Source organism: Diceros bicornis, chromosome 26 (assembly GCF_020826845.1).
Source record: "Diceros bicornis minor isolate mBicDic1 chromosome 26, mDicBic1.mat.cur, whole genome shotgun sequence".
NCBI lineage: Eukaryota > Metazoa > Chordata > Mammalia > Perissodactyla > Rhinocerotidae > Diceros > Diceros bicornis.
In genome coordinates, this window is record NC_080765.1 from 3,953,093 (window position 1) to 3,978,833 (window position 25,741).

Below are 25,741 nucleotides of genomic sequence, written 5' to 3' on the forward strand. Positions count from 1 at the left end.
ATATGCCAGTAATAAATATCCAGAAAACAGAAGCTCTATCTCATCTTCAACAGAGATATCAATATTAAACACGTGTGAATTAAAATAACATGGTATAAATCCCATCTACAGAAAATCGAATTACAAAATGCTAGTGGCAAAGAAAGCTCATGATGGCATTTCTTATTAGCAGTTGCACTGAAGATAAATAAATATAGATGTATCTCCCAAGTTGATTTATAAAACTTGGTAAAATGACAAGATGCATGTAGAAAAATTAGGTGACCAAAATACCAAAGGTTTTTTTTTTTTGGTGTTTTTTTTTTTTGGCGAGGAAGATCAGCCCTGAGCTAACATCTGTCACCAATCCTTCTCTTTCTGCTGAGGAAGACTGGCCCTGGGCTAACATCCGTGCCCATCTTCCTCTACTTCATATGGGATGCCGCCACAGCATGGCTTGACAGGCGGTGTACTGGTGCGTGCCTGGGATTTGAACCCCAGGCCGCCGCAGCGGAGCGCGCACACTTAATCGCTATGCCACCGGGCCAGCCCCCCAAAGGGTTTTGTTTTTTTAAAACAAAAAAACCCAGTAACAGTAAACTGGTTGTACATGATATCAAGATAGAAAACAGAGACCCATTATCAAAATGGTATGCTATTTATTAGAATGAAAAGTTAGATTAATGGAACGAAATTCTAGACATATATATATGAGATATATATAATTATATATAATTAACACCTGATATATATAATTATTTATATCTGATTTGTCAAATGTTAAATACTGGAGGAAGGAATTATCAATACTATGGGGCAAACTGGGTATTAATATGAAGAATAATAAACAGACATATCTTACCTATATGCTATAATAAATTCCAGACAGGTTAAAGATATAACAAATCATAAAAAAAATAAGAAAATGGATTGGGGAGGAAAAACCATTTTCTATTATTGATACCATATTAAAAATGATTAGTGGGGCCGGCCCCGTGGCTTAGCGGTTAAGTGCGCACGCTCCGCTGCTGGCGGCCCGGGTTCGGATCCCGGGCGCGCACCGACGCAGTGCTTGTCCGGCCATGCTGAGGCCGTGTCCCACGTACAGCAACTAGAAGGGTGTGCAGCTATGACATACAACTATCTACTGGGGCTTTGGGGGAAAAAATAAATAAATAAAAAAATAAATAAAAAAAAATAAAAATGATTAGTGATAGGTTGATGGGATCTATCTCATTTATATAATACTTCTAGACAATGAAATCACTAAAACTCAAATGAAAAGAAAATCAGTTGATAGGTAAAAGTAATAAGTGTGAGCAAGTAGTTAAAATCCAGAATACATGTAGAATTACTACTCAGCTCCCATGTATCCATGTTCACAGGATATAAGGAAACACACAGAGAGCAAATAAGCAGATGGGAAAATGTTGACTTGGATGCTAACAGATATAAACATCTATGCGGCTCCACCCAGCAAGGCTGAGAGAAGAGCACTGTTGGCTGCAGCCCACCCCTCATCTTCTGGATTTGGCACAAAGGGTCTGAGACAAGTAGTGTTTGTTCCTCAGGCCAAACACGCTGGGTTTACACCTCCAGAATCTGGGGTAGGGGCTGGGAGAGAGAGCCCAGCCGGCTCTGCGGCTGTGGTAATGGGTCCATCCCTCTGCAAGCAACATGTACGAGCCTTGAAACAACATCTCTTTTGCCCTCATGATCTCTCTTTCTGAAAAATACTTTAAGGAATTATTTTTCTAAACAAAAATTCATTATAAAAATGGAAATAACCAGAAAGTTCACAAATCAAGAATGGTTACGTAAACTCTAATTCATCAAGAGAGGAAAATAAGATTTTGCCATCAAAATGACAAATCAGCAGACAAGCAGGTGTTGTAAAAATTGTATGAGATAATATCAAGCCAAAAGAACAAAGTCTAGTATCCCATGTGGAATGTCCTGAGCACATCTGGCGGCGGGAACAACATGGGCACATGTATGCACAGCTAGCTGTGTGCATCCGAAACATGTATAAACGTGAGTGCTCTTGATAACAGAACTGGTTAGGTAGAGACAAAACACATCTCAGATTTTATTTTTTACTATAAAGATGGCTAATTATTTAATAGCAAACAACAGAGACAGGTCCAGTGGAAGTCCGCTTAGCATTCCTAGAAGCTGCTAGCTTTCAAACAAGAGCCAGACTAGAGGGTGTCAGAGACAGTAATAATGATGATGGTGGCTAACGTTGCCTGAACCCTGGCAAAAGCACCACTGAGTACTCTATGGCAATTAACTCCTAGGAACCCACGTGGAGGGGGACACGATTACAGACAGGAAACCCAGGTCAGGAGAGGTTAACCAACTTGCTCAAGGGTCTGCTGTTCAAGGGAAGGTCGACCCAGGTGAGCCCCCAGATTTGGCTCCTGTACACTATTCCTTCTCTCCGCGGGGTTGGGAGGTGTATTTAACTAAACATTCAGCACAGAAGTACAAATTGCTTTAAAGATACACACGTTTACGAAGATGCTTCAAAGTGCTTTTCGTTTAATCCTGGTGATTCTGAGCTACAAAGAGACGGGAACTACAACACAAGTAAATCTACGTAGAGGCCGTGATGGGTAACTGCCTTTGAAGAGGCAGGTCCTGATGGCTACCAAGGCCACTGCAGATTCATCAACGTGAAGGCTACAGAAGGACTGACAAGTTCTAATTTAATCTGATATTCAAAATTCAGACAAGGATACAGTGAAAGGGCGCCTCTCTCCCTGTCCCCCAGATCTTTGTCCAAAGATGTTTTTTGCATTTACAAGCAAACACAGTATACTAAACACGTGGTTCTGAATCTTGCTTTTTTCACTTAATTACATATGTTGAAGATCTTTCCATACCAGTACCTAAGGAGCTTCCACATTCATTTTTTTGAGAGTAATAAAAGAAGACAGACTAACTTAGCAATCGAATTGAAGATGAATTCTAGGAGACCAGAAGAGATTCAGTGGTCTTTCCTCAGCCCTGCGCCGACCAGCCCCTCACACTGCTCTGGAGCCACTCAAACCCTGGGACTCGCACAGGCCACCGAGTGAACTCTGCCAGGCTTGAACCAGCAACCTGGCTGCATGTCCTGAGAATTATGAATCAGAACATCGCTCATTTGGTGCTTTTACACTTGGCATTGCGACTCCCCTGGGAGAAGTTCAAAGGCGTGCCAGGGATGGCACAGCAGAGCCTCACAGAGCTGCCTGACACGGGCAGAGTGGGCGGGGGCATGCGCCATGGCGGTGCCAGCTGCAGCCATCACCCATGCCCTGAGCCTGTACCTTCCACCTGTGCCCTCACCCTTATTGGCTATTAAGACCTGCTACTATTCTGAGAACCTCGCTCTTCAGAGCTTTCAGTAAGCGGTGGGATGTAGTGGCTGTGAGCGTCCTGAAGGCAATGACACGAGACGATGTAGTGGAGGTGTCGGCACATCGCGGCATATTAACTCGAGGATTATTCACACGCTGACCAACGTCTGGCTGTGTGCCAGGCACAGTCGTGGGCCCTTGGAACCCAGAGATGGGGAGCTCCCCGTCTGGTGTGGCAAATGGGATGACCAGAGACACCCAAGTGTGACACACCTGGGCGCCCAGAAGTAAGTGCTGGAGCACTGGGACAAAGAGAGGGGCTCCAGCAGAGCCATCACAGCGCTGCCCTTTGCTCCTTATTTGGACAACTCTTGCTTATACCACAAATCAACGATCTGACAAGAATAACTGGCTCAGAGTCTTCCAAAGTCTGGTCACCAGACAACGGTGTGGAAGGCTGCAGCCCCGGGTCCACCCTAGACCCCCATGTCAGACGCTCCAGGGTGCGGCCCAGGGATCTGCATTTTTACGATGCTCTCAGGAGTCCTACTCAAGTTCAGGAGCCACTGACCTGTGTGACAAGGGGCAGTTTACTGAAGTCCACTGTGTCAGAGTCGGCGACAGAGCTAGGGGAAGTGACCATGTCACACAGATGTGTCTTGCTTCCCTCTCCCACCATCTCTCCTTGCCCTTCTAGAAGACATCTGGAACTACCTTACATTTTCTGACTTAAGCGCATTAGGGAGTTCTACATTTCAGCATGAGCCTTTTCAGAGAGGGGCCAAGTCCAAAGTTCCCTCTCATTTAAAATAATCTATGAGTAAATGCCCATATTAAAAGAGAAATCACAGAGTAAGCACATATGGGTTCCATTTAATAACCATACAGAATGGAGCCCCTGCTCCAGGCTCTTACATTTACTTTTCAACCAACGGCTTTCCCTGCCCACCCTCGACGCCCCGATTCTCACCTTCATTGCCCCTTCCTTTAACCTGCTTCAGTTTCCAGTGCTTGACACAACCCAAACTCTCATTACGTGGCAATCTGCTTACTGGCTTAGAGACCTCCTCCAGGAGGGCAGGGACTTTGTTTTCATTCATTCAAGGAACATTTTGGAGCACCCAGTGGGCCTGTTCTAGACACTGGGGTACAGTGGTGAATGAGGTCACGGGACTCACGGAGCTGATATTCTGGGGAGCAGAGAGGCCAGTAGGTCAGGAAATACAGGGTGAGGCTAAGGAGAAAGATCAAGTGGGGAAAAAGGACAGCCAGCCAGGGGAGGATAAGGCAGACTGCACCGAGGGGGAGGCCCCTGCAAGGACTGTGCCTGTGGCTCCTGAGATGGGACCCGTCTGGCTCTCACGACAAGCTTGCAGCGTGAGAGGGCCACTGTGGCTGCTGCTTCGCCAGGTTCGGTGGGAAAGCTCAGACGTCCGGTGTAGTCCGGGTGAGGCTGAGATGCCTGTTAAGGACAGCTGCTGAGCCTGGGGGTGAGGGGAGAGGCCTGGGCTGGAAAAACAACGTGGGGGTCACCAGGTATCAATGGAATCTAAACTTACGGTAGTGCGTGACCCTTCTGGGGAGCAAGAGTGAAGACTGAGCCCCGAGGCCCTGGGGCACCACCAGAGCCAAGCACACAGTAGGCACTCAATAGATACTTACTGGATAAATGAATGTTCAAATTAACCCCTGACATAGGAGGCACTGCCTCCATCTGTACAAAAGGAGAAATGTCCCTTAGCTAGACTGAAAATACACTGACGCCTTCCGTTCACCGTCAAAATCAGCCACAGACTTTCTGATGCTGGTTCTTCACCATGGCTGACTTCAGCTCATGCCCGTGTCATGCTGATGGTGTTGGCTGCTGAACACAAAAAGGCTTTGCCCTCCTGCAACCTAAACATCCTACATGGCTCCACACAGGGGTCTAGGTGTGTGAGGCGCAGACCCAAAGGGGCAGGCGGGCGTCCTCTGTCCTTGGAGGAAGGGTTCACACGGGCACAACAGGCAGTGAGCAGCTGCTTCAGTGCGTGTGCGGTATGGACGGTACCTGCCTCAGCCCCACCCCAACTGTTTCACATCCAGAAGAGGTGGGTTTTATGAAACCACACGAACAGACTAGTATTAAAAGCCTACGTAATGTGGTAAGCACTGTGCAACGTGCAAGGGCACAAAGAGAGGAGGGCCCAGTCGGTTCTTGAGATGCTGCCAATAACGTGGATGCTTACCCGTGCTGTGCCACGGTCCCCTCAGGCAGTCTGGTGTAGACTGGACCTCCTCCAAGAATAATGTTTTAAATACATAAATTTACTACAGAAAACAATTATTTTGAAGTGCAGTTATTACAGTATTTAAAAATACCCAAATTTGTGATATAGCAACAAATGTTGTTTATGGATGCACTAATGAAGAATCTAGTGGTGGCTCCAAGAACTACTGAAATTTTTAAGTAGCCATGAATATAAACAGTATTTCAGATAACTGCAACAATTGTATTGTGATGGGAAAATATCTGATTTCCACCTGTAACAAAGTCACAGATCTGCTCTCATTTGCTGACTTCATTTGCAATGGAAGGAAATGCTACATCACAGTTAGAAGTTAGTGATGGGGCCAGCCCAGCGGTATAGTGGTTAAGTTCATGCTCTGCTTCGGCAGCCTGGGGTTCACAGGTTCGGATCCCAGCGCAGATCTACACACCGCTCATCAAGCCATGCTGTGGCAGCGTCCCACATACAAATTAGAGAAAGACTGGCACAGATATTAGCTTAGGGCCAATCTTCCTCAAGCAAAAAGAGGAAGACTGGCAACAGATGTTAGCTCAGGGCCAATCTTCCTCACACACACACAAAAAAGTTAGTAAAAATAAAGATGTATGTTTTACAGGTCCAAATTCATGACCCCTCTGAATTCTCTCCACGGAATGGGAGACCACAGCCCCCCTCACATGCACGCAGAGGCTGGTGCATAGGAATCTGGTGTGGAGGGGCAGGGATCTATTTGTGAAGAAAGGTGGGTAGGTGTGTACTGGGATGTGATGAGCCTGGGAAAGGCCCCCAGTTCTCTGGGGGAGTTGGATTTGGTATGAATGAGGCTGTGAAGGCAGAGTGGCATCACGAAGCCTCTGGAGCACTATGCTACGATTTTTCAATGGAGGCAAGAGAGAGCCACAGAAAGATTTTAAGGAGGACAGATTTTAACAGGTCAGATTTATATTTTACAAAGATACTTTTAGCAGATACTTGGAGGATGGCTCAGTCCAGGGAGAAACTGGCAGCAGGGAGATCTGTTGGGAAGATATTGAAGTAGCGAGGCCAAGAGATGAAAGAGCCAAATTATTGTAGTGGCAGTGGAGACCAAGTGAGGAATGCAGACCGTCTCAAGGAGGTAGAATTAATATGGATTACATAGCACTAAGTGTACTAAGAGTCAGGAAGGATCCTCTGTCTCTGGAATAAAGGAGGACCATATATGCCTGGGGGAGGGAAAAAATGGAAGGGAAGCTGTGTGTAGGGAAGAGGGAAGTGATGGAGGCTAATGACTTCACTTGAGTGTGAGATGCCTACGGTAGAACTGTCTAGCAAGGAGTTGAAAATACAGAGCTTTATCCATTGGGGTATTAAACTTTTTCTTATTGCTTTACAAGGGCTCTTTATATAGATATAAACTCTTTCTCTGTCATATACAATGAAAATATTTTTGTGAGTTCATCTATCAATCAATCAATTACCTGAAAGCTGAGAATTTCCCTTTGTGATTTCTACCCTTGGCATCACGCTTAGAAAGACTTTTTCTACCTCCACATTATATAATTATCCATCTAAAATCTCTCCTGGTGTTTTTATGGTTTTGTTTTTTACATTTAAATATTTAAAACACCTAGACTTGATTTTGCACAGGGCTCAGCTCTTGACTCTGTTATCTTCTACACAGTTAGTCAATTATTCTGGCACCACTGATCAAGGACTCCATTCTTCTTTAACTCATTTAAACTCAAGCAATTTTTAGAGACAACTTTTTCTAAAAATTTTTCCTCTTAATTTCAAAACCTTCGAAAATATAGAAAGCTACCAGAAGAAAAAAACCAGTCAACCATATGCCCACACAGAATTAACTTCACATAACTGGTCCTTTTTTGACTATCAATGACAAATTCTGGATTTCTAATTACATTTGGGCTTTCCATGGAAAATGGAAGCAACCAGTAATCTTTATGTTCTGTAAATCCTACAGACAGTACAGCTTTTTTAAAGGTAGAAAGATCACAGAAATCTATCAAAGTGAAAACAGTCAAACGTAAAAAGATAAATGAAAAGGTAAAAATATGCTGTCCAATAAAATTTCAAGAACATGCTCTGTTTTTGTGCTCCAGGCTATTTTGATAACATTGCAAACACGACATAATTTTAATTTTCTCTCCCAACTCCTGTAGGTCTACCTTCAGGGAAATGAGAGGGCACACGCGCGGTCCTCCGGGGGTTAATTCTCACTGATGTTGAACGCCCCGAGTCTTTGCTCTGTTCATCAGAGCAGTAAATCTGAAAGCTCAGGAGAGCAATGCAGCCGGGCTGCAGGAGCGATGCCATCAAGCGCTGCATTAAAAATTCACACTGCAGGCTCGCCTCAGAACTCGGCTCTGGTGGGGAAATATGAGACACCCCACTGTCTTTCTGGCAGTTGGAGACATTCCTCAACAAACAGCACCTCAGGAAGAGAATGAAAGGGCAAACAAGCCATGCAGGAAATCCATGAGTTCAATTATCAAGCTCTCTCTCACTTTCCTATAGGAAACTTTTCATTCTTAAGGCTAGTTCCAAAAAGTTGTTTTACGATATCCCAGAACAAGAGCCCTAGCCCTCCTTGCTGGTGCCCAGATGTTTGGCACCTCTCTTAATTTGTTTTATACCAGCCCAGAGAGCCCCAAATTCTCCAAGCCAGATGGAGTCAGCTCTGCCCTGAACTCTAAGAGTTGTCCCAACGTGCGGCTAGAGAGGACCACACACCAAACAACTTTCACTCTAGAAGATGGGTCCTGCACACACGTGTCCCAGAAGACACTCGCTCCGTGGTTATTAACCTCCCGACGTTAAGGTAAAAGCAGCTCTGCAAGGGCTTGAACTTGGAACTTTGTGCCCCCAGCAGTAGCAGCACCCACATGGGAACGAGTTCAGATTTTAGAACTCAGTCCCTTAGGAAGGTGATGCGACCCAGCACACTTCACTCCGACAGTGGCGGCACGCTAGCACAGAGAAAGAGCAGGTCTGGTGCTGCAGATGGACTGACGTTCACAAGTACAACACAGAAAACGATGGGATTTGTTAGGGTTGGAAGAGACCTTACACCAGGGGAAGTAAACCGACAGTTTTTAAACGGGGCTGGCAGGATGCTAGGCACCTTGAAGACAGAAGCAGCAATGGCAGCCCTGTTTATCGAGGGTGTGTGTGCAAATACCGAGCCAGGCACTTTACGTGGCATTAACCATTTCACTTATCAGGAAACTAAGGCCTGAGTAAGGAAACCGAGTGCCCTGCCCAGGGTCACTCCACTTGGAGTCAGGAATCAAACCCTGTGGTGACCCAGACTCTCCCTACAATGCTCACAGTCCCACCATGTCCTGGGGACAGCACCCACCCTGCAGGCCACTCCACAAACAGGCTGCACAGGCCCTGCTGGGATTGAGGATCGGAGATCCTGGCTTTTGGGAAGCAACTGGGTGATGAAGTTCAAGAGGCCAAGAAACGGGCAGGCTCTTCAATCCTGTCTGTCATCCAGTCCACTCTTCTCGTTTTACGAACAAGGACACTGCTGCTGCCAGGGGAGGGAACTGTGCTAGGCCACACCTGGTGACAGAGCTGGCACCAGAGCCAGAGCCTCCTGACCTAGCGCACCTTCCACTGTCCACTGACCAGAGAAGGCTGTGCCATCTATAAACATCACAGAACAGCAGTCTGGTAATGGGCCCCCTGGAGAATTCTGGGGTTCCAAACTCTCTCATTGCATGAGGGCATAAGGAAGCCACCTAAAGATGCCAGGGCCACTGATAGAACATAAACACACAGAAAGACAGAGCAAGCAGGAAGCTTCCTGTTTAAACCTGGAAGGGGTGACGGTAGTATAAGAAATTAGGCTCCAAACAACAGGGAAATTGAAGGGTGGCCAGCTTTGGGGGTCCCTATGTGATGGAAGAGGGTGCAGTACGCATTACGTTTCTGAACAACAGTTAATGACACAAAAGAAATATTTACAACATGTTAAGTAAGAAAAGCCTAGATATGAAAACTGCATATTATTCTAATGCCATTTGGGAAAGATAAAAGAAAAAATAAAGCACTATATAGAAAAAAGACTGGAAGGAAATATGCCAAAATGTTAATAACAGTTATCTCTGTGTTGTGGGATAAGGGTGATGCTTTTTAAAAATCTTTTAGAATTTTCTAAATTTTATATAATAAACATGTATGATTTTTGTAATTAAAAATAATAAATGTTAGGGGCCGGCCTGGTGGCGTAGCAGTTAAGTGCGTGCACTCCGCTTCAGTGGCCCGGGGTTTGCAGGTTTAGATCCCGGGCGTGCACCGATGCACCGCTTGTCAAGCCATGCTGTGGTGGCATCCCACATAAAGTAGAGGAAGGTGGGCACAGATGTTAGCCCAGGGCCAGTCTTCCTCAGCAAAAAGAAGAGGATTGGCAATGGATGTTAGCTCAGGGCTAATCTTCCTCACACACAAAATAAATAATAATAATAATAATAATAAATTGTTATGTAAAAGGAATTAGTCTTCATTGATTTGGGGGTAATCCATGGCAAGGACAGTTTCTCACTTCCACCAGCCTTCCTGCCTCCCTTCAAAAGGGCCTCTGACTGGTCAGTGTGTGTCAAATTGTGTTCTCCTCTGCCACTTCAGAAGCACAGAGACATGCTGGATCTTGGGGACCTGCGTGGCTGTGGCCTCTCAGCAGCAGCCAGGGACTCCCCGTGGCGAGTCAGAAACGCACAGCTTTTGAAGGAATTTCACTGGGGGCAGAAGGTGGCATGATCGTTCCAGGCTGGGCCTCCACTGTAATTCTTCCTTCTTGAAGCACTTTAGAAGTCTGGATGGAGCCTGTTTTCTTCTGAGAAGCCAACGGCTTCCTCAGTTTGCCTTTCTAGAGAGCAAAGGGCCTCACTGGTCAGGCTCCAGGTCGCACACTACTGAGATGGATCCACCTGTCTTCACAGCAAAGGCTCATGCTGATTTGTTAAGTCAACAGCAGCCCCTCAGGGATGGAGTACCGGCAACCATGCTAATAAGCACGTGGTACAGAGAAGTAAAGGCCCTCCTCTCAGGCAGTTCAGTCAGCGTGTGTCAACACTGCAGTTTGCAGGAACACACCCTTTATCTTCCTCACCCCCGCCCAGTCCAGGAAGCAGGAAGGTGCATGCTGTAATGCCCATTTTACAGATCACTCGATGCGCTATGATCTTCAGAATCGATGTTTTCTCCAGCAGTCCCCAATCCGTTTCTGTTAGCTTCAAACTGTGAGTTCCCCAAAATTTACCTTTAGAGTGAACCAGAAAAACTTCTAGGATCTCTAAAAAAAGAGAAATTTTTAGAAAAGCATGCCTTACCAGGTGAGAGGCTATCAATAACGCTTTTCTCTACAACAGCCCCTCCAAGGATGCTGGAGGAAGAGGTCTGCTATCTCTACGTTTATAAACATGTTTATATGCACACAGGCACAGAGGCACAGAGTACACAGACACCTGTGTGTACATGTATGTGTACAGAGCGTGTGAGCCTGTGTGTGTAGTATATCTGAAGCCCCCCCCCCCCCCACTCTGTAGTTCTAGCACTTGACACAGTGCCTGCCATCTGGATGCGGCCTTAGGAAGATCAGCTGAAGGGAGGAGTCAAGGTAGCGATTCTCACGGAGCCCTGTCATTTCTAGACCTGGATAGAGTCCATGGACTCCATGGTAGAGGAATTTCTACCTGGATTTGAAAATATGAAGCCCCTGCTTCTTTCTGCGAGGTCCCCTGGACTGGAGAAAACTCCAGATCAGGGCTCGACTGCCTCCAGAAAACAAGAGCTGCCGTCAGTGGAAAAGCCAAGGAAAGCCCTCAGGGCTCACTCAGGCGTCAAATTTTAGGTGTGAAGCAAAATACCTGGACAGAGATGGAAAATGCCAGGAATTCTACAAAAGGCACAGTTAGGTTCTTTTGGAGATAAGATATAGAAACAGAAGTGATTGGTTGTTCCCTCCAAGTCTGATTTAGTTCTCTTTAAGGTTTAAGGGACAGTAGGTTCTTTATTTAAGACCATCCCCTCAAAACCATCAAAGTAGCTGCTTCTCTATTTTTAGGGAAATTAATCTAACCAGGATAATTACAGGGCTCGTACTGGAAATTGATGACTCATCAAAAAGACAGGAAATAGGAAATTTTACATCCTTAAAGGTACAGCAGAGAGACTCCATTTCAGGGCGCTGAAGCTGGTCTTTTCAAATTCAATCGGGGGAAGCAAAATTTGTCTAATGTGGTTATTGTGATTACTGGGCTCGACCTGGCCAAGTTTCCTGCGTCTTTCATGTCGAACTACGAAAAAATAACTAAAAGCGAAATCCATCTGCTGGGGTAAAGACAATGGGCTTGTGGGAGAGGGAAGGAAGACCTGAAACCTTTCAAGAAAGCCCGTCACCTGGCAGCCCTCACGCAGGCAGCACTGCTCACTGAAGGAGGCAGCACCAGAAAGGGACTTCAGGGGCCACCATGGTAGCATGTGAGGCACTGGATTTTGAATCCAAAAGACTGGATTTGGGGCCTGACTCTGTGTTCCCAGAGCTGTTTCCTTGTCTACGCAACGAGCACAATAAAAGCTTCCTCAATGATTGCTGGAAACGGTAAACAAGATGCCATGCAAGAAACCACCGTGAACTAGTCTGGAGTCACCTGTGTGCGTGGAGGGTGTCATCTCACCAGCGCTCACTGGCATCACACTGGCTGCATTTCCCACTCAGGGAGTTGGGTCTGCAGCTGCTGGTCTCCTCACTTTTTCCAATCGCCTCTTAGATTCTCGTGCCCTGCCGCTGGAACACGGAATTCCCTAGCTCCCCTCTAAACAATTTCAATAAAGCCCTAACCCAGCTCACTCAGGAAAGTTTCCTGCTTTTTCACAGCATATCACATTTTGTGATAAAACACTGGTTACATACATGATATAAAGAAAATACTCTAAAATTAACCCAAGTGAAGTTCCTCATAAATGTCTCTTTTGTAATGTACTGTGAGGATGTGTATATACAACGTAGTTCTTTTTAAAAAGCATATAGGCAAGGAAGACAACATGAGTAACCTTAAGAAATATGAATTTTACTGGCAGGAAAGGTTTGGGAGGTGAAAATTCTCCTAAGACTAACATTAGCTATAAAAAATGGAGTATTTCAGTGCAATTCAATATTTTCTTTCATCAGAGGCTCAGAGCCTCAGCCCACAAGTCAAGAGGAATGTAATGAGCTGACTGCATGTGTTACAACCAGGATTCTGGGGGACAGACCAAAGAGGTGGCCGTGGACTTGAGCAAAACGGGAATTTGTGCACTTTTGCCCAGAACGCTGGTATCTTGGCTGGGAGGGCAAGATTCTTCCTGCAGTGTCGGCCACAACCTAACAGCAACCCAAATCTAAGCACGAGCGAACAGCTGTAGGGGACAGGGGCAGAGACGAGGGAGAGCTGTCCAGGCTGCTCTCCAGGCCGGCTGCTGCGCGCCCAAGAAGTCTGCCTACTCTCAAGGCCATCTTGGGGAACCATTTAAATATTAAAATCCATGCCACTCTGCTTTACTAGACTTTCCACGTTAAAGTCAATTAGGGTCCTAAATCTCCATTTGCTAAGAGAAGTGGGAAGATCTGTACACAGGGTGACCATCTGAGAAGAAGGTATTTTATTTAACTACAAAAAAAAAAATGCAGAGAAATAATTCATTTATTTAACCCAGAAACGGTTATAATCTGAAGCCCCGCAAACCTCTTACACAACAACTGTTTTGGCAAACCCCCCTGTGTTCCAACAGATATTAAAGTGTGCTCGCCATTTGTCTAAGGAATCTTGCATTAATAAACATGAAGAAGAACACTCTTACCTCCCACTCTCACTGACAGGACAAAACAGAGCCCAGCTGTATTCATCAATGGGTCCTTGTTCTGCACATAAAGGCTAATTACATTTTGCTTCAAGCCTACACATGGAAAACTTTACTGCTGCCGTCCCCGTCACAGGCAGCCCGTGCTGTCCCAGCTGACGCAGGGCGATGACTGTACACAATAAACCTGGCTCTCGGAACAGCCTCGGTGCCTTCGACCTGCAGGCTTCTTTCCAAAATGAAAGTGACGGACGGTCACCCCAGTGACATCTCCCAGCGACAGGGAGGCAAAGGCAACACATGCTCTTCAGATCTCATGGGGAGATGATGCCATTAATGTCAATCTTCTCCGAGGCCTGCTAATTTTGGAAACGCACACCAAGCCCTACTGTGAGCTTGTCAGGAACAGCTTCTGTGTGTTGACGACAGAATAGCTAATAGCTATTAGTGAAAGCTACCATTACGTCCATTGTACAGGCGGGAAGAGTAGGATGTAGAGGTCACTGAGCTCATCCAAGGTCACACAGAGTGAGCAGTGGACCCCACCCAGCGATCCACTCCCAGGTCAGTCTTCTCCAAAGTCCATGCTCCACGGGGCCTCCTCAATCCCTTTCCTATGTTTTCTGTCAACCAATATTTAAGAATCCCTCCTTTCAAAGAGAGAAAATAAATTGTTTCGAAATGTTTTATGACCACTTGTGAAAGATTTGCCCCGGCGGGCTTATATTCATATGTATTAACGAAAAAATGCCAAGTCTAATAAGATATACATAGGTTGCGCCTGAAGCAGATGGTAAAGCGACAAACCTTTCCCAGAAAATGAAAAGGGAGAGGAATGCGGAGGGGGAGGCTTCATACGGGATCTAAGACTGCAGCAATTGCCTCCAAAGTTAAAAGAAAGTAGCAATTATTATCTCAGTCCATTCTCTACATTTTTTGTGGATTACTTACTCTGGGAACCATTTACAGTAAGTGTGTGGCCCCAGGCTGCCTTTTGTTAGCAGTCAGTCCATTTCTGATTTGGGAAATGCCCGATCCCTGTCTAAGCATCAGTCCAGCCCCTTCCGGATATGCCCACCTTGGCCCTATAGATCAGCTATTGGGAGCTTCTGGCTGGTCCTCCAGAAGACGAGCCTGGCTTGGCCCAGTATTTTCACAAACTACACTCCTTTAGCCTCCAGGGACCCCTCACCTCGACTCATTTTAACTTCAGATCACACATCACCACCTTCAGGAACACTTCCTTGACAATTTCTTCCTTTTGTTCCAGCTGCGTGGGGTCCTGTGCTGGAGATCTGCCATTCCCATCTCCAGCTCCCTCCCCCCGGCTCCCCTCTTCCTCTGCTGGCTGCTCTCTGACTTTGGCCATGGGGAGTCGGGGCAGCGGGAGGGAGAAGGGTAAGGTCAGAGGTTGCTGGTACAGCCCTGGATCCCTCTCCCCTCCTCAGGTCCACAGCTCCCCTCAAGGGGGCCCCTTCTAACCTAGGCGTGGAAAAGCTCGGCCAGTGCTAGCCTCAGACGCCACACTCCCTCTGGTTTCCCTCTTCCCAGCCCACGCCTTGGCAAAGAGTCCCAACATGAAACTCTCTTCTGATTATCCCAGCTGGAGTGTCTTCTGTGTCTGTCTGTCTGTCTTCTGTGGGGACCCTGACAGCACAGGTGCTGTGCTCACTCATGTCCCCTTGATCACGGCAGTGAACACACTGGATGGCAATGGCTTTTCTCCCCCTGAGAGAGGGGAGAAAACTCCATTTACTGTAGTTCGATGAAACTGGGCAAGTAACATGTAGATTGTCATTTATTTGGATTTTGGGGGAAAAAATCTTTTGGGCCTTAAAACACACTGATATGATGGGAAGTGTCAGACTAGAAATGTTTCTCACTGAGCCCACACCCATGACCACCACTTCTCATCAGATGCCAGCAGGGTCAGGGTTCTAGAAGTGGTCTAGGGTCAGGAGGACCAGCCTCTGGTATTCCCCTGGGTGACCCTGCTGATTCAGGTGACTGTCCCAAGATTTAATGTCCTTACCTTTAAATGACAGAGGTGGCTGCTTAGGAACAGCCTGGGAGTCAATGTGTCTATAAATAGTAACTAGAAATACTTAAGACTAAAAACCACCCCTGTCATCTCAAGAGGCACCTCTGACCCTATCTAGGGAGCAGGATCACCTGGGAGCTGTCCTCTGTTGACTGGCGGCTCTGGTTGAGAGAAGTGAATCATCTCCCAGCATCAGCCTGACCTGTGGCAAGGCCAGAAGAGGGTAGGCACAGGGGATAAGACATCCCCCCCTCTCTGGTCCTCTCTCCCAGTCACTTCCCTGGCTGCCATATTGGCTAACTAGAGAAGATGAAAACCTGTCAGTGGAGGAAAATTTAAGCCCTTCCTAGTTCTCTGTTGTGTTGCTTCCTCAACCCATAAACAAACCAATTAAATGGACACAAATTTTCCCTGGGGCTTTTCAGAAGCCCAATAAGAAATTTTGAATCTAAACCAGTGACCAGTCCTTAGCCATCATGTGACAAGGAGCATTCTTTGCTGCTAATCTGAACGGTTCTGGTAGATGCCTTATGTCATCAGGAGTTTTCCTTTCCCCAGGCAAGTGGACGTCCACGGCTAACAGCACCTCACCAGCAGGCACAGGGAGAGTGTGGCCGGAGCCCCGCTGCTGGAAGCTGGGCTTTCATCATGCTCCGGGAGCAGTGGCTTCAAAATGGCTTTTGGTTGAGACTCACAGGAAGAACTACATCTTAGGTCATGACTCAATAACTATACGTCTATATTTTTAGATTTTATACATATAATTAAAACGAAAGTGTCACACAACAATACCTAGCTTTATTACGTGCCATGACAAGTTCTTTCTATTCTATTATTTAGTTTTATATTCTATTTTACTACCCAACTAGCTGGTTGCCACTCACTAAATTGATTTCATGACTGTGATCCACAATTTGAAAAACAACGTTGGCTTAGAGGGGCTTAAAGGTTGGTTGCACAAAAGTTTTTTTAAGTGCGTAATAAAGCAAACTTTGGTTAATTACAGATACACGAAATGTATCTAAGTCTTTTAGAAGGAGATGTGGTTTAATAAAAGTAAAATAAATTAATGAAAACTAGTGAAATAATCAAATACATCACCACCAAAGTCACTATGAATTTTGACTAGTAAAATGATGTGGATAAGAGTGAATGGATCAAGGAATTAACATATCGTCTACAGATCAAACTATTTTAGAAAAGAAATGCTACAAACTGAGGACAGAGCTATGTATCAGATTAACACGCAGTCGTCCCTCAGCATCCACGGAGGAACGGTGCAGGAACCCCATGGATACCAAAATCCACAGATGCTCAAGTCCCTTATATAACATGGCATAGTATTTGAAGATAACCCACGCACATCCTCCTGTACACGTTAAATCATCTCTAGATTACTCATAATACCTAATACAACGTAAATGCTACGCAAGTAGTTGTTATACTGTCTTGTTTAGGGAATAATGACAAGGAAAAAAAGTCTGTACGTGTTCAGTACAGATGTACCATCAGAGGTCTTTTGAGCTGGGCTTGGTTGAATCTGTGGATGCAGAACCCGTGGAGACTGAGGGCTGACTATACTATAATTTTTAAAAATTGAATTTACCAAGAAAACAACCTACTTAGTAGAATAAAGTCCAGACGGTAATAATAGAAAAAAAAAGATAATAGGCTGGCAGAAAGGGACCCCAGGCATGGACACTGGGGAGGGTCAAGGTGACAGCAGCTGGTAGGTTTCTGCTGAGCTTATGTCTTGGCGGTGAGGAACTCTCGGGCTGTGAGTTTGGGGGGGAGGGGAGACACATGCCTGCCATCCCGCCGACAGTGATGCCCTAGGCTGGAGGACTTCATACTAGAGCCAGTTTTCAAAGTGCAATTTTAACAGTTACCATACCTTAGAACCAGCTCGTTCTGTACCACCTAGAGTCACATTTTAGCACACTGAGAAGAGGGTAAAATCATCTGGCAGTTTCCACTGGGACTAGACACGCCAACAGGTCAGCCATAGTTGTTGAGACTAACAGGGACACTTTAGCCATTGTGCAGTTCTGTGCTCATGATCAAAATCAGTCCTGACCACCAGGCCTGAGTGTCTGGGCTCTCAAAGTCTCGAGCTACTAAACCACCCAGAGCGAAGGTCAGGAGCCCACCTCCACGTGCCCAAGAGCAGCTGGCCCAGCAGCAACCTCAAAGGCCAAGGGCGAGAGTGATGGGACAGAGGGATGCCAGATACCAGCACCCTGCACAGAGCAGAAGCCTGGGAGGAGGGTGGCACTATTCAGAGGCCCCCCCACTCACCAACGCCCACTGAGGCCCTGTGTGAGCACAGCAGGAGACCTTTCCTCCTGGCCTACAGCAGCCAGAGAGACACAGCCGGGGTGGAGTCGGGGACACACACACACGGACGGAAGGGGAAGGAAGGGACACATGGGTTTCTGCGGGAGATGGGAGCAGCCCCCCAGAACAGGAAGAGGTGGTTCAAACTCTAGCCTGGCCTTGACTGCCTGGACTTCAGCAGAGGATGCTGTGGCTAGGAACAATCTCTGTTGCTTCATCTTTCTTGAAGTACATCAATATTATTTCTTCCTTTCTGGTGTTCTGCATGGAGGGTGGGCTGGCAACAAGTGTACCTGTGGTGGATCACTGATTTCCTTCTGACAAGAGTCTTGTGTGCTATACCTGCCCAAATACACATGCTCCCTTTGTGTGTGTGTCTGCACAAGGACGCCTGGCGCTGTAAGGTTTGAACAAATACACCTGTATGGGAACGAAGGACTCGGGCGCAGGTAAAAGGTGACGCATTTGCACAGACCAAGCACCACAAAACGTTCCACATATCACATCTTCTATAAGCAGACTCTTCCCCAACTTTCTTAAAAAAAAAAGGCACCGTTTGATCAGGCTTCACAATAATTAAGGAAAAAAGTTTCAGTTGGAAGGATTGTTCTGAGAGCACCTGCACATCTTGGGTATTAAACTGACACAGGCAACTCACAGAAATGACTATATTCCTCACAGCAGTCTGGAGGCCAACCACCTTCTAAACCCGGTATCGCTTTGCAAAGCCAACAGACAGGAGGGCGGAGCAGGGGAAATCTTCTACGCATTAGCCAATCAGGGGGGACCTGACCCAAAGCATGCAGATTGAGGAAGCCAGGCAGAGACTTACTTGGCGGTAATTTCTTCATCATATTTGGTTTTCAGGTCAAATAATTCTGTTCGAGTTTTTTCCAGGGCTAAAAGGCAAAGGACATAAAATCATAAGATACTAATTGTTCAAACCAAATTAAAAAAGAAAAAGCATACAAGTAATCTCACTTCAAAGGAGTCAAAGACAGAGTCCATAGAAGGGAAGAGAAAATCCCTTGTCACCTTCACCTCCTCTCATCCCCAGCACCTCCTCAGAGATGAGCACTGCTAACAGTTGGGTGTGTAGATTGCATACTTTTAAATGTATTTTATTACTTTAAAAATACTTCCACGCATAATTGCCTATACATATACATTTTTCACCCCCTGATAAATAGGATGATCTAAATATTCCCGGAACTCGCCCTTTCCCTTAGCGGAATGGCATGCAAACGTCTCCACGTCAGGACACGGGCCATAACAGGAACAATCAGCTCTGTACAGAGCCTGGCAGGTACCGGGCACCTCAGGCACCTAGAAGTGGAGGTGGTTGGGTAAGGAGCCGAGATCTCCAGCTTCAGAGAAATACCATCTGGTTGGCCTCCCAAGAGGCAATTTACATCGCCATCAATACTATTTCCCATATTCTCATCAACACCAGATATTATCAATTGAAAAATTTCTGACAGTCTGACAGGCAGAACCATCTTTTACTGATTTAATTAGCATCTCCCCCACTGTTAAAAATGGTTAACACTTCTTCATATGTGTATCGGCCATGTGCACTTCTTCTGCAAACTGCCTATTCCCATCCTTAGCCCATTGTTCTACGGGACTGTTTATCTATTTTTATTGATTTGCAGGAAGTCTTTACATTTTTTGGATATTATTCATTTGTCTGTTCAATTTGTTGTGATTGTTTTCTCCTGCTGTGTTATCTGTGTTTTAACTGGGATTATGATGTCTTCTGATGTGCTTTTCCACATGTAAATTAAAAATATAGTGCTGTTTCTCTTTCAGAACAAAAAGAAAAAGAAGAAAAAAGAAGTTTAAAGAAACGATAAAAACTTCAGCATAAACTTTTTTGGTATCTTTCAGACTTTAAAGGTCTGCTATTACTGTTCTCCTTAACTTCACTTAGGGGAGAAATGAGGTTTTTCCCCTATTATTGTTCCAAATGAAACGCCAGTGCTCGGCAGTCTGGTGATCTAGACGTGGTGCTGCCACAAGAGCAGGAAGAAAGGATGGCGAGTGGGAGGGACGCAAATGGAATTCCCGTTCTCCCACCTCGACATTAACAGCCCAGGCTGGATGACTAATGAAGCCAAGGTGGGGAAGCACGGGCTCTTGGAGGCACTCGGGCCCCCTTCACTCCTCCAGCTCGACACAAGTGGGCAGGGTAACAGGTGTCAGAGAGGACCCGGAGGGACAGGAGGTCGACCAAACTTCCCCCACACCAGTCTTCCCTGCACCAACTTGACTAGGAGGAAGAACATCCCACCTGTCTGCAGAGTTTGAACTTTATGTTCCGCTTCCTCCAGCTTCGAGGTGGTTGACATCTGTGTCTCTTGCAGCTTTCTGGAAAGGACGAGAATAAAGCCAAATTGGTCGTCCTCCTTACCCACTTACACATCTTGTGTGTACTAGAGTTTCTTCACTGTAACACACACCCTTGGCGACAGGCGCACCATCGGATGTCACTTGTCATGCCAAGAGCACTGGGGAGCCCACTTACTGAGCTCTGACACTCCAACTCTGTACCCACGTTACATAACGTGAAGCATGCATCCTGTGGGACTTGATGGTAACTGATGTAGAAGGTTATGCTAAACGTAACTTGTTCTTGAAATGCCAGATATTAAAAAAAAAAACATCATCATGCACTCATTGTTTTCTGAAGTCAGCCCAAGAAGAATGATACATTTACATTCTGCTGACACAATGAAGGAATTTGTTGGAAGAAAGGAGGTACTAAATAGATGTGACAGCTGCTCCATTTCTGTTGTAATGGAATGCAAATGCAACTCCAATACCTAATGGGGAAATTCGGAATGTTTTAAACTACATTCCACATATTTCTATTTCCCATCATCTCCAAATGAATTCCCTGGTCAATAAATAGCATTCCTTCCTCCTAATCTGCAGAAACTCTCTAAAAATAAGTTTATTATTTTTACATCATGAGTATAACACATGCTCTCATAATAATAAACCTGGGAATACACAAAAGTAGAAATTACACAGCTAAAAAAAAAGCACCCAAATTTCCATCACCTATGGAAAAGGATTGCTCACATTTTCATGTGAGCAATTATAAAACTAATATATGCTCAGAATTATAAAAAAAAAAAAACACAGGGGCTGGCCTGGTGGTGCAGTGGTTAAGTTCACGCACTCCGCTTAGGGAGGCCAGGATTTGCAGGTTCGGATCCTCAGTGCGGACCTACGCACCGCTCATCAAGCCATGCTGTGGCAGGCGTCCCACATATATAAAGTAGAGGAAGATGGGCATGAACGTCAGCCCAGGGCCAATCTTCCTCAGCAAAAAGAGGAGGATTGGCAACAGATGTTAGCTCAGGGTTAATCTTTCTTACGAAAAACAAAAACAAAAACACAAATATTACAAGAGCATGTGTAGGTAAAATGTCCTTTCCCTTCCTTGGCTCTATTTACTCCTCAGATAGAGTTCTTTTGTAGCTTTCCAACAATTTTCTATATGTACAGAAACACAATGCAATATGCAATATACTATAGTGTAATATAAACTCATATGTAATATACAGTCATCTGTAATATCCAGATACATTTCTGGTGATACTGCAAATTACATTCATATGTAACATACTGTAGTGTAATACTCATATGTAATAGACTGTAATGTAATATACATTCATGGAATATACACCCATATGTAATATACTGTGGTGTAATATACACTCATATATAATATACTGTAGAGTAAGACACACTCATGTAATATACCATGGTGCAATATGTAATATACACCCATATTTAATATACTGTAGTGTGTTATACACTCATATGTAACACACTGTAGCGTAATATACATTCATATGTAATACACTCTGGTGTAATATACACTCCCTGCCCCTTTCCTTTACTACAAAAGGGATCAGAGCACCCACAGTATTCTGCAGCTTGCGTTTTCACTTACCTCCATAACTTGGAAATGTTCTACTCCAGTATATATAGTTTGTCATTCTTACTACATAACTTAACCAAGCCTCTACAGACATTTGGATTGTTTATCATTTCTTTCTAATAGACAATTCTGCAATGATCATTATGTAGATATTGTTGCCTAATTTTGAGAGTGAATCTCTTGGATAAAATTCTAACAGAGCAATTACAATGGCCAAAGGGTATCTGCAGGTTTTTTTTGATAGATATTGAGAAACTTCCTGACCCAAAACCTCACCAATCTAAACTCTTGCCAACAATATGTGAGTCTTTTCCTGTGCCAACAATGGATAAAATTAAACTTAATTTTACTGCTGAGTAAAGCTGAGCATTTCTCTTTGTATGAACTGTCTGCTTATCTCCTTTGTCCATTTTTTGTAGTGCTGACTTTTTCTTATTAATTTGTAAGAGCTCTTTGTATATAAAGAAAACTAGCCCTTTTTATTAAGTGGTGAAAATATTTCTCCCCAGTTTTTTTTTTTTTTTGTGAGGAAGATCAGCCCTGAGCTAACATCTGTGCTAATCCTCCTGTTTTTGCTGAGGAAGACTGACTCTGAGCTAACATCTATTGCCAATCCTCCTCGTTTTTTTTCCCCCAAAGCCCCAGTAGATAGTTGTATGTCATAGTTGCACATCCTTCTAGTTGCTGTATGTGAGACGCGGCCTCAGCATGGCCAGAGAAGCGGCGCGTCGTGCGCGCCCGGGATCTGAATCCGGGCCGCCAATAGCGGAGCGCGAACGCTTAACCGCTAAGCCACGGGGCCGGCCCTCTTCCCAGTTTTTTGATGTTTTTAAAATGTTGTTTATTGTTATTTGTTTTCAAAAAACTGTATTAAATTTTAGGTAGTCATAGTTATATCAACTTCTCTTTTATGCTTAGAGAGATCTCCCGACTCCAAAACTATTAAAAACAAAACATTTGCCCAAGTTTTCTTCTTGTATGTACATGATTTAATTATTCATATTTAAATCCTAAATCCGTTTCAATTTTTGGTGTAAAGAATGAGGTAAAGATCTAGCTTTACCCTCCCACACCCCCAGTGGTTAGTCAGTGATTCACATCTTTTAATATAATTAATCCTTTTGCCTAATTTGAACAGTGAACTTAATAATATTAACTTTCTGTACAAATTTATTTCCACACCTCTATAATGCATGAGTTTGCTCTATGCAGATGTAGTCACACTGTACATAATTTTGTATCATGCATTTCTCACTTCATACTATGCCCTATACATTTCTGGTGATATTGCAAATTCTATGTAACTATTATTTTAATGCCCCAGTTAGGGATGGCCCATCTTTTACTCACCCATTTCTCATTGGCAGGGCATTCTGACTGCTTGCACCCCACCCTGTCATTATCAATAACATGGTGAGAAATCTCTTTGGGCATAAGGTGCTTTCCTAGGAGGCATATATTTAGGACCAGCTCCACATCTGCTGGGTCAAGACTCCACTCATCTTCTAGAGTCCCGACTCTCTGTGGCCCCCTTTTCTCCTGCGGGCTGCACCCGGCACCAATGTCCCCAAGTGTAGGTGTGGTGTTCCTGTTCAGAGCTGGGCTCGGCCCTGGTCCCACAGGGAGGACTTCTGAGCACATCTGAGCACAAAGGAGGCCAGGGCCGCAGTGGTGGGTCAGGCCCCGGCCCACCTCTGGCTGACCAGCTGGGAAAGCACGGGCAGGTCCCTAATCTGAGGCCCGGTTTCCCCATCTGTAAAATGAGGCCGTCCACTCTGCAGGTCTGCCGTGGGCACTCAGAGAGTGGAGCGGGTTTCTTCTTTTCTAAATGAAGCCAGCTTAATGGCGCTCCAGAGAGGCCTTGGTGACACCTGAGAGTGTCACGGGCTCGCCTTGCAGAAGTCCAAGCAGCTGTGTTTGAAGTCAGCAGGAGACAACAGGACACAGCCCCGTGCCATCACCAGGCTGGCCTCCTACTTGTGACCATACCTGTGGTGCCTCTTGTTAAAGGACACATACATTTCTTCATGATAGGGTTAAACTTTAAAATCTTAATTTCACCAGAGTTCTAAAAAACCTGACTTATGCCTTTTGAATTGCTAAGTTCAACAGTCCTTACAGTTTTTACAAGAAATCTAACTTTCATTAAATCGTCACAGTAGCAAAAAACCAACTCATTATTTGTGCAAAAGTTTTGGGTGGAGCAGGTCGTCAGAAATGTAAAACTCACGGCAGCCGGATGGTGCATGAACATATTTTACTGATATTAACTCCTTGATATACGAAGCACTGTGAGGTAAGGAAAAGATGAGAAGAGGCAAAAAACAAAAAAAAATCCCAAGATATTATGTGTGCGTGTGTGATGTTAAATATCAAAATTCATTTAAGAATTCTGGTAGCAGGAGTCCAGAGAGGACACACAGTACGGCATGGTCTTTCCCTCTCTCACCCCATCTCAGGTACAACTGCCCCATGCCAGCCACACATGCTTCATCCTCAACCCCTGGACTCGTGCGGCTCCCGACAGACACACTCTGGCCTACTGACCACCTGACACCACCCCTCAATGGGGAAAGACTGGTACATGTCACTCACGGTAATCTCACAAATTACAGAATGTGGGACACCTTTGTTTTTCAAACAAAATTTTGCCTAGAGCCCCTAGGATTTTGGTTTACAACCTGGGCTTATTTCACAGAAACATTTTTAAAATTGTCTTGTAACGCAAAGTTTAGAGGTAAAACATTATGTCAGTGTGTGCAGACCTCAACACACACTCACCTCTCCTTTTCTGCAAAATCATTTTGTAACTTTTGTTCCTTTTCGAGAGCTATGGTCTCAGCTTGGTTCTTCAGAGTCTGTTCATATTCTCGGATTTTCTCTTTAAGTGCTTTTATCGTAACCTCTGCATAAAGAAAAAAAACTACAGTGAGAGAAGCACAATTCCATGTGGCTCTATATATAAGGCTTTCGTAACCTGGGAGGATCGGAGTGTTTTAAACTTTTGCTCTTCAACTCTGACACAAAATCAATGGTTACGAGTCCCTTCGGAGACCTTTTACTCCCTAAATGTTAAATTGAACTTTAAACGTTTAGGTTGAGGAGGATCAATGGATTTTGCTGGGAAGAGAGCTATGGTTTCTCTAATACAACTTAAAGAAAAAGAGGGAGGAGAATCGATAGTAAAATATAATATCATCTTATTGATGAGGCTTAAATTAGTTCTCGACTGAGGGAAGATTCATAAAGTTTTAGTGTGGGTTTAAGTACTTTCTTACAAAGAAAACAGCTCAAAATTGTGTGCACATTTTGGAGGAAGCTGTCTTAGTCCAAGTCAGGTAGGTCTCCAGACGCCCCTGGCCAGGGGTGGCAGCTCTGCTGTTTCACAAGAGATGAAACAGGTGCTGTGCCAAGCGGATACAGCACCACCTCCTCGGCTGGAAGGGCCCCACCCGGAGCTTGGGTGTAGAGAGCGCCCTCCACTGGGGCCAGAGTCTGGGGGACTGGGGCTGTGTGTGGAGAGCAGAGGATGCAGGGCCTGGGGGAACTGCATCTGAGGGAGGGTGAGCGCCAGGGGCGTGGGCCCCAGTGCTGTGCAACGAAGGAGCCCTGCAGCGCCCAGTGCTCAGGACACGGGGCCCCTTTGGGGGCAGGGCCGTTCCTGGAGAGCCTAGACCCCAGCACCACCGAGTGCACGTTTACAGCTGTCGCTTCCATTACCCAAAATGGGGACACCAAAGCAGATGTAATGAATGGAGCAGGGTCCTAACGGCAGGACTGCTCTACATGCTCCCTCCCATAGACACCCCCACGCCACTCTGCGAGCTGGACGGTCCCTAGAAGAGCACTGTGGTCCCAGCTCTAAGGAGAGCCGAGCTCTGGGGAACTGCACCTGCCGTGCAAGAACCCATCTCATAGAAGGCAAGGCTGAGGTTCTCTGTGGTCCAGCACCTGGCACAGGTGG

At 45.4% G+C, this 25,741-nt stretch overlaps 1 protein-coding gene across 11 annotated transcripts in view; it reads right to left on the reverse strand.

Annotated features, from left to right (window-relative positions):
- CUX1 (cut like homeobox 1) overlaps window positions 1-25,741 on the reverse strand; it is a 375,717-nt gene that overhangs the window by 119,715 nt on the left and 230,261 nt on the right. For all 11 annotated transcript variants that reach the window (XM_058569068.1, XM_058569067.1, XM_058569066.1 and 8 more), the window contains exons 6-8: window positions 24,559-24,682; window positions 20,116-20,192; window positions 18,655-18,721 (exon numbers count right to left, since the gene is read on the reverse strand). In XM_058569068.1, the coding sequence (XP_058425051.1) occupies window positions 18,655-18,721; window positions 20,116-20,192; window positions 24,559-24,682 (268 nt within the window). The remainder of the gene's footprint in view (window positions 1-18,654; window positions 18,722-20,115; window positions 20,193-24,558; window positions 24,683-25,741) is intronic.